The 12021-nt window shown below is 55.6% G+C and overlaps 1 protein-coding gene across 2 annotated transcripts; it reads right to left on the bottom strand.

Annotated features, from left to right (window-relative positions):
• Nucleotides 1-3018: 3018 nt before the first annotated feature.
• On the bottom strand, nucleotides 3019-10637 carry USHBP1 (USH1 protein network component harmonin binding protein 1). 2 transcript variants are annotated; one of them, XM_060092140.1, is made up of 12 exons: nucleotides 10584-10637; nucleotides 10341-10489; nucleotides 9672-10110; nucleotides 7553-7678; nucleotides 7241-7377; nucleotides 6929-7069; nucleotides 6477-6650; nucleotides 5605-5854; nucleotides 4833-5054; nucleotides 4029-4135; nucleotides 3694-3816; nucleotides 3019-3208 (listed from the first exon to the last, which is right to left on the bottom strand). In XM_060092140.1, exons 1-12 carry the CDS (start codon nucleotides 10635-10637, stop codon nucleotides 3019-3021), a joined length of 2112 nt encoding a protein of 703 aa, XP_059948123.1. The 2 variants fall into 2 exon arrangements, with proteins under 2 accessions (XP_059948123.1, XP_059948122.1); XM_060092139.1 differs by having other exon boundaries at nucleotides 9672-10137.
• Nucleotides 10638-12021: the final 1384 nt, after the last annotated feature.

Here is a 12021-nt window from a genome sequence, read left to right on the forward strand (position 1 = left end):
CGGAATCTCCGGGGGGAAGGGATGTTGTGGTCTGCGGCCGGCGGGGGCGCGAGGTCGGGGGCGAGGGTGGGGTGGGGGGTGGCCTTCGCCAGAATTTCAGGCCTCTGTGGGCAGGGCGCCCACCCGCCCAGCGAGGCTGGAGGCGACAGGAATTCCCACCACCCCTGCGGGGCCTGCCCCTTTCCCCTTTAATTTCCTTTTCTTTCTATGCTTCACAGAAAGGGCTTGGCCGGGGGCCGGCTGGACTACAGATGTCTCTTCCAGGCTCCCCAGAGCCTCCCAGTTGCCGTTCTGCCTCCACGTCACACACACACACACACACACACCCACACACACACACCCCAAGACCCCGGGCTGGGGCAGCCAGCATATATTGCATATATTAAGCACTCTTTGTATGCCACCCCAGCCGCCCTGGGCAAAGAAGCCTGGGTCTCTGTTTCTGGGCCTGTTAACATTTAACCAGCTGGAAAAGCCCTTCCTGCAGTGACCTTTCACCTTGGAGTCCTGCAGGTCCAGGCACCCGGCCTTATCTCCTGCCCTGTCCTAGGCTGAGCTGGACACCCGGGCACGTGGCAGGGCCTCTGAGGCTGTGGGCAGGAGAGCAGTGCCCTCTGCCCCCACCAGCTCCTACACCCTCGTCTCTCAGGAAGCGTCCTTGGGAAAAGCCATTCCCCTCTCCAGATGACGTCTGAGGGGGCACCCTCCGTGACTAGGGCAGGAGATGCTTGGAGATCATGCAGCACTTAAGACGATACCAAGGTTCTGGACAAGCCAGGAAACAGATGCCCAGCCCTGGGCCTCTGGGCCTTCTGGGGAGGGTCTGGCTGGGTGTGAGGTGGGGGAGGTTTTAACAAGTACAGAAACAAGAAGGACTAGGGTTAGACACGAGCAAGGACTTTCTATGGGTCTGACTAGAGTGGAGTTCTCTGCCGTGTAAGCCGCTCTAGGGGAGGGGGGCCTGGATGGTTAGAGAGGACCCTTTGGTTCTGGGGGTGCCGGGGAACGTGGGGGTGCTGGCTGGGTTTTGAGGTGAGGACGGGAGTCCTAGGTCCCTGGTCTGGACTTTCTAGGATCCTTGATGGGGTGAGGGGAGACATGGAGGTGGGTGTCTCAGAGAAGAGATGAGAGAGGGAGACTTGTAAGGGAAAGAAGGCTCAAGGAAAGGAGTCAGAGGCGGGCTGGAGAAGGGAGGAGGCAAGGAACTGGGGTTTGAGGGCCACAAGTCTGGAGGAAGGGGGCTCTGAAGTGGCGGTCTGGGGACCGGTTGGAGACTGCGAGAAGGTCTGCAGCAGATCCCGGGACCTCGGATTGGTCCAACCCTTCGGCGGCCGCCCCGCCCCCTCCCAGTAGCTCCACCGCCCCCACACCCCGGGCCCTCCGGGGGAGGGTCGAAGTCCTGCCCCGCCCCCCTGACCCCTGCCCGCGGCCCCGCGGTGACATTTGACCTTGCAGCGGCCGCGGACCGGGGACAAAGAGGCCTGGGCCCATCTGCCGCGGGGGCATCCGTGGGAACCGCAAGACCCGGCTCCAGGCGGCCTGGGAACCTGCCCCCGCCCCACAATGGCGACCTCAGCTCCTGCCTCCACCTCCAGCGCGAACTCCTTCCCCACCCTCCAACAGGTGACCTTGTCTCCTCTCGGGTCCCCCCCTCCACGGGCAACCTGGTGGGACTCGGGGCTAAGGTCACTTAGACTCTTAGGGAGGGAGAGGAACAAGAGGGGGGTAAAGTCGGCTCCTCTCTTCGGCCACTGGAGACCTTGCCTGCCTGAGTTTGCCTGCTTTCTTCAAAGCCCGCCTCGGTCCAGAGAGAGTGCGCGGGGTTCGAAGGTCACCAGCCCCAGCGCTTGCCCGAGGAGTCTGTGGATCCGGAGGACCAGGTTGAGTCCTGGCAGCTTACTAGCGCCGACCTCAGGCCAGCCTTGCCCTCCCAGGGAGAGCCGGTAACGCCGCGCACACACCTGCACAGGTGCTGCCTGGAACCTCGCGCCCCGCCCCCGCCCCCCCCCCCACCGGGCTGAGAATGAAAATCTTTCTAATCCCCGTCTTGAGTTTCAGCTACCGCCCAGGACGGGACAGCTGGCGACTAATCCGGAGCGGCAGGGTCGAGCCCAGCCCCACCTTTCCCAACTCTGCCAGACCCGGGTGGAAGGGCAAGGGGTGTGGCCTACGCAAATAACATGCTAATCAGTTACCTGCTATTAATCTGACACTAACACCTCCCACAGTTCCCATCTCTGGCAGGTGAAAGACTCAACTTCTCAGCCTGGCCAAGGGCCATCCAGGCCCTGGAGGGCAGTGTGCCTCTTTGCCCACCATTAGCACCTCTCTGAGTTCCTCATCAACAGCTGTACAAACCCCCTGAATGACTGCTTGCAGCTTTTCTTCCCTTTGCTTTGCTCACCACCCAGAGGCCCTTTACCTTAGCTCCACATTCTTTGAATGCAAATTCCAAAGCCACCTCTGATTCCTCCTCCCTCCACTTTCACTCAGGGAGCAATGCTCTTCCAGCTAATGTTCCACACCCTGAACTGTTCAGGCTTCAGTCTTCCTTCTGGGTTATGGGTATCTTCCTCTTGGGAACATCTGCCAGGCCAAACCCAGCATTTCCTTGGGAAGGAGGTGCGCAGGGGAAGGTGTGCCCTGCCCCAGTGGACTCCTCCCTGGGCTTCTGGAGACAGATAAGGGTTGGAATTTCAGCTCTGGCTATGTAACCTCACTGAACCCTGAATCCCCCCAGCCAGCCCTGGGGATCCTGTCCCCACAGCCCAAGCTGCTTCTGGCATGACCCTGCTGACATGTCTCTTCACATGCCACATGGTGTCAGGCCAAAGATACCAAGTTTATCTCAAATGCCTGGCCACTATCAAGCCCCAGACACCCAGGTATCAGCCCCCATCACACCAAACACGCCTCAACATGCAAAGTCATGCCACATGACATAACATCACTCCAGAACAGTTTATGACATGACCTGCCATAACTATCTGGCACGTCCAGACACAACCAGCGCAGGGCTTATAGAAAGGTCCCCCCTGGCCGGGGAGGCAGGCAGGGCGGTCTGGGCCTCCCCAGGGCCCTTGCGGTAGCTTCCAGCACTGCCAGCTCCTCTGCCTGTCGGGCTTCCATTAGTGCCACCTGCTGCTCCAGCTTCCGCCGTTGCTCTTCCTGCTTCCGGTGGGCACCACGGAAGGCCATGACCAGGGCACTGGAGGGAGTAGGAGGATGAGCCAGGAAACAGCCCCCCATTCCACCCAAGACAGGGGCTGTGTACTCCCAGCTCCAGACAGGAGCTCTTTTTTTTTTTTTTTTTTTTTTTTGTGGTACGCGGGCCTCTCACTGTTGTGGCCTCTCCCGTTGCGGAGCACAGGCTCCGGACGCACAGGCTCAGCGGCCATGGCTTACGGGCCCAGCCGCTCCGCGGCACGTGGGATCTTCCCGGACCGGGGCACGAACCCGTGTCCCCTGCATCGGCAGGCGGACTCTCAACCACTGTGCCACCAGGGAAGCCCCAGACGGGAGCTCTTTGAGATTGAGTCTTCCTGGGGTCCCAGAATCACTCAGCAGGGGCTGACACACATCAGGCACCAGAGGAGGTGTGGAATGGATTGAAGCTGCCACCCACCTTACAGGGGGGAAGCTGAGACCCAGGGAGAGCCAGGGATGCTTCTGAGGTCACACAGGGGGACCCACCTGTGAGCTTTGCATAAATCACTGTTCAGCTCAGTACTCTGAGCACGTCTGGCTCGCCCCTTCTGAGCCACCTCTTCCAGCTCTTCCCGCAAGGACTGCAGCTGCTCCCGCAGGCTCAGAGCCCTGATACAGGGGTGGAGAGAGAGGGGCTCACAGCCATAGCCAATCTTGTCTTCCTTCCCTCCTCCCACCCACCTGCCCAAGATGTTTCCATGTGAACACAACTGTGTGCAGGTGTATACCCAGCCCTGCACGGTATGCAACACCCCCACGGGCTCTCACATATTTCCCCTACCCAGGCCACATATCCCCCAGCACAGGACCCAGGCACACACCGGGTGAGTGATGCTGACAGTTCCTGGGCTACCTCTTCTGGGTTCTGCACTTTGCTCACTTGGCCTCCATCAACAGCCCTGCTGCCACCAGGGAGAGCCGGAGGGCCCTGTGGGACGCAGCAGGGAGGGTAGTGACACTGGCCTAGGCTGAGTGTGTGCTCAGCCCAAGTTGGACATCGAAGTTGCCCAGATTGTGGTGGCTACAGCCCCTGCTCTCACAGAGCCCCCACTCTGGTGAGATACCCCAATAAGGGTACAGTACCCAATAAGGGTACCCCAATAAGGTACAGGGAAATAAATACTATCTCATTTTCAGGCAGTCCACGAGGACTTCCTGGAGGAGGTGGTGTCTGAGCTCAGACCTGTAGGAGTTTGAGGACTTAATTAGAAAAAGAGGGAAGTGACTGGTGTTCCTGGCAGGGGCACAGCACTTACAAAGCCTTGGAGGTAGGAGAGATGATTCAAAGGAGGGTTCCAGAAGCTGCTAAGGCTTTAAGCAGAGGACAGACATGATTAGACAGTAAGGGGCAAAAAGGAAAGCCTCAGGAAGGAAGCTGGAGGGGGAAAATGAATCAGCCTGGGGGGTGGGAAGGAGGAGGCACAGGTGTGACTGGAAGGCATTAAATCCCTTGGGGCTTATTGGGCTAAATACCCTCAAAGAAAGAAACGTGCAGCTTAAACATTCAACTCCTTTTTTGTGTGTGTAGAAATGGAAACTGAGGCTCAAAGAGGGCTATGATTAACCAGGACCACATAGCCAGTAATATACTGCTATCCCTACCAGGTCCAGGTAGGGCCACTCACCTGGGACCACTCCTCTTCATCTCCACTGCTCCCGCCTCCACTGCTGTCTCCACCACTGCTGTTGGCCCCACCAGTCCAGAGCTTTGCACGCTCCCAGCGCAGCTGCTCCAGCAGGAGCACGTGGGCTGGGCCCTGGGCTCGGAGGGCAGCCTCCCGCAGCTCCAGAGCCCGCTTCTCCCGCCGCACCAGCTGTAGCTGAAGCATCAGGTCTGCTAGGGTCTCCTAAGAGACCAAGGAGAGGGTAGAGGGTTTGCACCTCTAGGGTCAATTGTTGGGAAAACTGAGGCTCTAGGAGGCACCCACTGAGAGCAGGTCAGGCAAGAACCCCAACCCTCGCCATGATCTTGCAAGATGGGAAATATCATCCATAAAAACTACAGCTGTAGAAATGGCAGTTCAGAGAGAGCAAGTATATTAGACAAGGTCAAGTAGCAGTTCAGTGGAAGTGTCTGAGTTTCTCCAAATTCAGAACCTCAACTTTCATGCCAGGTTATAACCCCCAGGTTATGCCCCCTGCCCCTATCTCTTTTCCATAGGAGGGGCATCTTGGAAAGCCAGATTGGGAGTCTTGTGAGAAACTGAATTCCAGAGGACGAATTCGTAATCATCCCTCAAAATCCCAGCTCCAACTCTCCTCCCTCCAGGAAGCTTGTCCCCAGCCCAGCAAAACTCTCCCTTGTTACTTGGTCCCTGAATCACATCTCTCTCAGACTCAGCAAAGGGTTTGGTCCCACCAGGAAAGACTGACACAGTGGCCACAGCCCATGCGTACCCGTGTGGCCACCAGGTCCTCCTGGATCTGCATCTTCTCCAGCCGGGGCAGGGCTGGGCCAGGCTGGGTCCCCAGAATGGCCTGCACCATGGCTTCTGCACGGGGCACAGCAGACATGGGTGCCAAGGTGGGACCAGGCTCTGGGGGAATCTTCACCAGAGCACGGCATTCCTGAAGACGCTTGACGTAGCCCTGGAGCTGTATAGCCACCTCCTGTGGTGTCGGCCTATCCACACTGCTGCCCTCAGGGCTACAGGAAACAGAAAAGGGGCCTATGTCAACACTGCTGGACATGGTTGTGCTAACTTTGTGCCAACGCTGGTGGGCTTCATCAGCTTCCATCTTACTGACCATGATGGGTCCTTCCTATGCCATCTATGCTGGGCATGGTCAAACCAAAATGGCGGGTACCATAATGCAAACCCCAATGGGCAGCATCAGCCATCAGTGATGAATGATGGATGAACACCATCATGCCGATGGGCACAGTCACTTTATGTTATCATGGTGGATGCCATCACACCAACCCAATGGGGACCATCACTCAACTTGCCAACCCTGTCAGGCAGCATCATGCCAATGCCAGTGGGTACCAACATCAAGCCAACCCCATTAAGCTCCATCATGCCATTTCTAATCAGTGGGCACCATCATCCATCTTCATGCCAACTCTGGTGGGTCCTATACCAACCCCAATGGCTGTCACTGCTGTGCCAACTTTGTTGTGTAGGAACCAGCCAACTCCAGCAGGCCTCATGCCAACCATAGGAGCCATACCAACCCCCAACATGTGGCCAGTTCTGGGAGCCCCATTTTCTCCAATCAGAGCCCCACTCATTGGCCCACCCAGTCCCCAGGGTTCCCAGGCGTACCTTGGACGTGGATCCTGCAGTATCCCTCCATCCATGGCAGCCTCCTCTTGCACCAGAAGCCTCTGAGCTTCCTTCTCAGCCGCCTCCAAGTCATCCATGAAGGCTCCTTCTCCTGCTCCTGAGTCTGCCTTCCGAAGAGTGAGCAAGGCCCCATATGCCTCCTCACAGTGTTCACTGTGGGACACCAGTTCTGAGCGCTCCAGGACACCCATCTTGCTGTGTAGGTGACATCCTCACTTGCTCCTGGACCCCTCACTACTCCTCCCACCCCCACCCCTGGGAGTTTGTAAACTCCTTCAGCACTCTTGGACTAAAATTGCCTTAAGTTAACTTCTGTGGTGAGAGAAAGTACTTTCCTGCAAGGGCTCTGTCTCTCTCTGGGGATTGGGGCTATCCTCTGAGGACACCCATTTCCCTCCCAGTCAGTGATATCATGGGCAGGGTGCACTGACCTATACTGCAAGGCTAGACGCAATGCAGTGGCCTCAGCCTCCCGCTGGCCCAGCCGCATGCTGAGGCCCTCACACCGGCCCTTGTACTCCTGGAGCACAGCTGACAGCAGACGGTTGAAGCATTTGAGCTTCTCAATGTTCCTGCCTCCAGAGGTGGGGAAGAGGCAAAGTGAGAGGCCTTGAAGGGCAGTTAGAACCCAGTTGATTTCCACCCTTCCCCACCCCACCCCAAATCCAGCTCCAGACTCCTGGCTTTATAACCCAGCTGGGAGGCGCCAGTGCCCTTATGAGCTCAGCATTTGTGTCTCTTACCCCTGGAGATGCTCCATCTGGGCTTCCATGATGTGCATCTCGGGGGCAAGGAGCTGGGTGGGGAGAGACCCAAGCATCTGGGTGCTGGAATCACTCTGGAGGCGCCGGAGCAGGGGGTGAGCCAGGGAGAAGGGATCCTGCCAGAAGGAGGTGGCTTGATTCATCCAGATTGTCACTGAGAGCCCAGCATCACGGGTTTAGGTCCTTTCCAACCCCAGAAGTTACTGGATCACATGACCAGGATTTGAGTCTCATGGCCCTGAATCCTAAGGATCTTAAGAGCATGCATGATTTTCAGCTTCCCACACTCACCTGAGTGCCCCAGGTCTCCCCATCAGCCCCAGAGCTGCTGGAACCACTACCCGAGCCGCCTGCTTGGTCACAGGAGGGAGGTGGGAAGGGCTTCAGCCTCAGCAGGGAATCCTGCAGCTCCTGGACCTGTGGGGGAATGGGGGATGTCAGGCCTGGGTGCTCAAACCACCCACCATCCTTCTCTAAAACCTGTTCCTGGAGCAGTGGCAAGAGCCCCAGGTAGAAGGTAGGACCCCCAGACACTCATCCTGCCAAACCTCTCCCTGTATAACCTTGCACAAGTCACTCAGCCACTCAAGACTTCTCTTTCCTTAGACATACAGATGGCCGACAGGTACATGAAAAGACGCTCAACATCACTGATCCTTAGGGAAATGCAAATCAAAACCACAATGAGATACCACCTTACATCAGTTAAAATGGCAAGCATCAAAAAGACAAGAGATAATAAGTGTTGGCGAGGATGTGGAGAAAAGGGAACCCTCATGCACCATTGGTGAGAATGTAAATAGGTGCAGCCGCTATGGAAAAAAAAGCATGGCATTTCCTCAAAAGAGTAAAAATAGAATGACCACATGATCCAGCAATTCCACTTCTGGGTATTTATCCAAAAGAAACCAAAACACTAACTCGAAAAGACATCTGTACCCTCATGTTCATTGCAGCATTATTTACAAGAGCCAAGACATGGAAGCAACCTAAGTGTCCGCTGATGGATGAGATGGATAAGATGTGGTATATACATTTATACAATGAAATATTATTCATCTGTAAAAAAAAGAAACCTTGCCATTTGTGACAACATAGAAGGACCTTGAAGGCACTATGCTAAGTGAAATAAATCAGCCAGATAAAGACAAATACTGTATGACCTCATTTACATGTGGAGTCTAAAGTAAAACAAGGGAATTCCCTGGCAGTCCAGTGGTTAGGACTCAGTGCTTTTACTGCGGTCACCCGGGGTTCAATCTCTGATCGGGGGACTGAGATCCTGCAAGCAGTGCGGCCCAGCATATATCAATCAATTGACCAATCAATCAATCAAAATTTTTAAAAATTGAACTCACAGATACAGAGAACAGGTTGGTGGTTGCCAGAGGCGGGGGTTAAAGGGTGGGTAAATTTAAAAAAAAAAAGACTTCTCTTTCCCAGCTGGTAAATGTGCTCCACTCTGTAGGGAAATGAGCCCCACTCCTCGTGCTGGGCTCCCGCAGCCCCAAGTCTCACCTCCTGTGTCCCTCCTACCCTGACATCCCCTGGGCTCTGGACTTGGACACAGAACTGTCCCTTTAATGGCCCCGTGTGGGTGGCTCATGGCATTTTGAGCTGATCAAGGCCCAAACAGCTCTGGTCTCCCTCTCACCAAACCTGCCCCTCCCGCAGGCTCCCTATGTCTCACTTCCAGTCTCCTAGGCTCCCAACCCAGGGCTCATCCTCAACCCCTCTCCAGCTTTCACACCCCACCTGCCAGCTCCACCTTCAGCATCACCCAGAATCTGCCCACTTCTCACCACCTCCACAGCTTCCATCCCTTACATGTCTGGACCAGTGCCTCCTTCTGGATCTCCAAGATTCCAGCCTCTCCCTCCACTAGCTGTTCCTCCCACAGTGGCGAGAGGGCGCCTGTGAATGCCTGCATCAGGTCTCCACCCTTGCTGCCTCGGAACCCTCTGTGGCTCCCACCTCACTCAGAGCAAAAGCTCAAATCCTCCCTGCAGCCCGCAAGGCACTCCAGGATCTGCTCCCACCACCTCCGTAACCTTGCCTCCTCCTGCTCAGCCCCACACTGGCCTCCTCACTGTTCGTTGAACACAGTAATCACACTCCAACCTCAGGGCCTTTGCATATGCCGTTCCCTTTGCCTGGAATGCTCTTCCCCAGCTCCTTGCATGGTTCCTCCCTTGCCCCCCTGTGGTCTTTATTCAAGTGTCGCTGCCTCCTCACTGGGCCTCTCTGATCACCTTAACTAAGGTTGCAAGGGACCTTTGTCTCTTTGGGGTTCAGCAGCCAAGCCTCCACAAAAGCTTTACAAATGAACAAATGATTGAATGTGTCCTACAACAGGCCTGCCGCCTCCCTCCCACCAGGGAGCCCTGGGAGGCAGGCCTGCCCCACTCACCTCTCTCTGCAGCATCTCCTTCTCAGCCTGGAAGGCCTTCAGGGAGTTCTGTGTGCGGATCAGCTCGTCCTCACGGCTGCCCAGGGCCAAACGCAGCCAGGCGTTCCTTTCAGTCAATCGGGCTGCATCCCGCTGGCAGCTCCCAGCCTGCTCCTGCTCCAAGCAGGGCTTTGGTCCCCCCTCGCTTCTGTCCTTTGCCTCCAACGGCCCAGGACATCTTGGGGGCTGGTGGCGCCAGGCAGCAGCAGTGGCTTCCAGAGAGCTCAGGGCTTGCTGGAGAGTCTGAAACACGTCAGGGGCTCTGGGTCCAGAGGGGACATTCTCCCTGTCCCGTGGGGCTGCCTCTGGGGCCTGCTGGGCTTCCTGGGCAGGCTCATAGGGCCCCTCGGGGGCTGGAGCAGGTCCCCTGCTAGAGTCCCCATCAACTTCTTTGTCAGTCCTGTGAAGAGGTGAGACATGGAAAGTTCTGGAAATGGGGTCATTTGGGGTAGCTAACACAAAGAAGCTTTGTAACAAAGCTGGGACTGCATCACACAGGGCCTTGAAAGTCAGACTGAGGGCAATGGGAGCCATGGCATGTGTGTGAGTAGGGGAGGGACATAAACAGATCTATGGGTGGGAATGATGTGTTAGGCCTGCAGTGGGGGACACAGACCAAGTGGGCCTTACCTGCTCTCCAGGCCCTGACCTTTGGCCTCCGCCTCAGGGCCCAGCGGCTCTGGCTTGCAGCTATCCTGAGATGGCACAGGGCCCGGCTCGGAGCTCCCACTGGCTGCCTCAGCCTCTTCTGAACTCTCTGCCACAGGGTCCAGCTCACCCTGCAAATGATCCCCAGAGCTGAGCTCTGAGCCAGGCAGGTCTAGGTCCTGGGGTCTCGCAGAGTTGGGTGTGGCAGGGAGGGGGGACACTTACGGGCAGAGCGTGCCTCCCTCGCCGGCTTCGGGGCCGTGTGGCCCTGGCACTCATTGTTATCCAGAAATCAGGGTCCTCTGAATCCTCCTCCTTCCTCACCCCCTAAAAGCACAACCTGATCTCAGCTCAAAGCAAATGACAGCCTCAATTTCCTGTCCTGTTATATAGGCATTGATTTCACTTCTCCGAAAGGATCTTGAGTTATCAATGTTGATTTGGCACATTTGAATGCCTCCCTTGATGGTCAGCTCACAACCTCTCAAATTTGCCCTCACCTCTTCTTTCTTTTCGGCCTCCTTTATTTTTCACTACCTCTTTGCTCCCCTCCCTCCCCTATCTGGGCTCGGGACAAGGACTTCAACAGTCCTCTCTCCTCCCCAGCGCTCTCCTGAACCAGAGATTCCAATCCTGGGGTTTGGTCCCCTCAGCCCGCTCTAATTCCCTGTTCTTCTGGGGGCACCTTGGTCAGAAAACCAAGTCCCTGGGCACTCTTGGGGTCACTCTGGCCACTGCCTACTCAGGCTTGGCCTGGCCAAGGCCAGCCTGGGAGGGGCCAGGAAACAGGAAGCCCACTCCCCGGCCATGTGACTTGTTATTGTGCAGTTTCCTCTTCAAGGACAGCGGCTTCCTCCAGCCCCAGCAGGAGGACATATGTCCAGCTCCCACGATGTTAGTCCCTCCTCGCCTCTGCTTCCAAGCCCATGGCTCCTCCATCTCTGACCCTTGGATTTTATTTCTCGGAAGCTAGAATGCTCCCCTGGGCTGATGCTCTCCATCTGGCTCCCCTGTGAATTTCTTTCCTCTGCCTATCCCTTCAGCATCAGGGTCAGAGTTCTCATTCCACTTCAAGTCACAGACAGACCTGGGACTGGTACCCCTGAGCAAGTGATGGTCCCCTCTGAGCCTCAATTTCTATATCTTCCTACAGTGTCATGGGAGTTTGTTGTTTTTTTTCAAAACAAACAACTTGTATTGAAGTACAGTTGATTTACAATGTTGTATTAGTTTAAGGTGTAAAGCAAAGTGATTTTATTCTTTTCATTCTTTTTTATTCTTTTTCAGGTTCTTTCCATTATAGGTTATTGCAGGATATTGAATATAGTTCCCTGTGCCATACATACATCCTTGTTTTTTTTAATCTATTTTATATATAGTAGTATGTACCTATTAATCCCAAACTCCTAATTTATCCCTCTCTCCTCCCTTCCCCTTTGGTAACCATGTTTGTTTTCTTTTCTTTTTTTGTCCCCCCTCCTTTGTTTTTTGGCCATGCCACGCAGCTTGTGGGATCTTAGTTCCCCGACCAGGGATTGAACCCAGGCCCTCTCCTGGGCCCTCGGCGGTGAGGGTGCAGAGTTCTAACCACTGGACCGCCAGGGAATTCCCAGTAACCATAAGTTTGTTTTTTTTATGTCTGTGAGTCTATTTCTGTTTTGTA

Source organism: Mesoplodon densirostris, chromosome 3 (genome assembly GCF_025265405.1).
Source record: "Mesoplodon densirostris isolate mMesDen1 chromosome 3, mMesDen1 primary haplotype, whole genome shotgun sequence".
NCBI lineage: Eukaryota > Metazoa > Chordata > Mammalia > Artiodactyla > Ziphiidae > Mesoplodon > Mesoplodon densirostris.

Coding starts and splice junctions, on each gene's coding strand:
- USHBP1 (XM_060092139.1), bottom strand. CDS start 10,637: ATGAGTGCCAGGGCCACACGGCCCCGAAGCCGGCGAGGGAGGCACGCT. Junction 7,070..7,240: donor CAGATGGAGCATCTCCAGGG/GTAAGAGACACA, acceptor CTCTGGAGGCAG/GAACATTGAGAAGCTCAAAT. Junction 5,055..5,604: donor AGGACCTGGTGGCCACACGG/GTACGCATGGGC, acceptor TTGGTCTCTTAG/GAGACCCTAGCAGACCTGAT.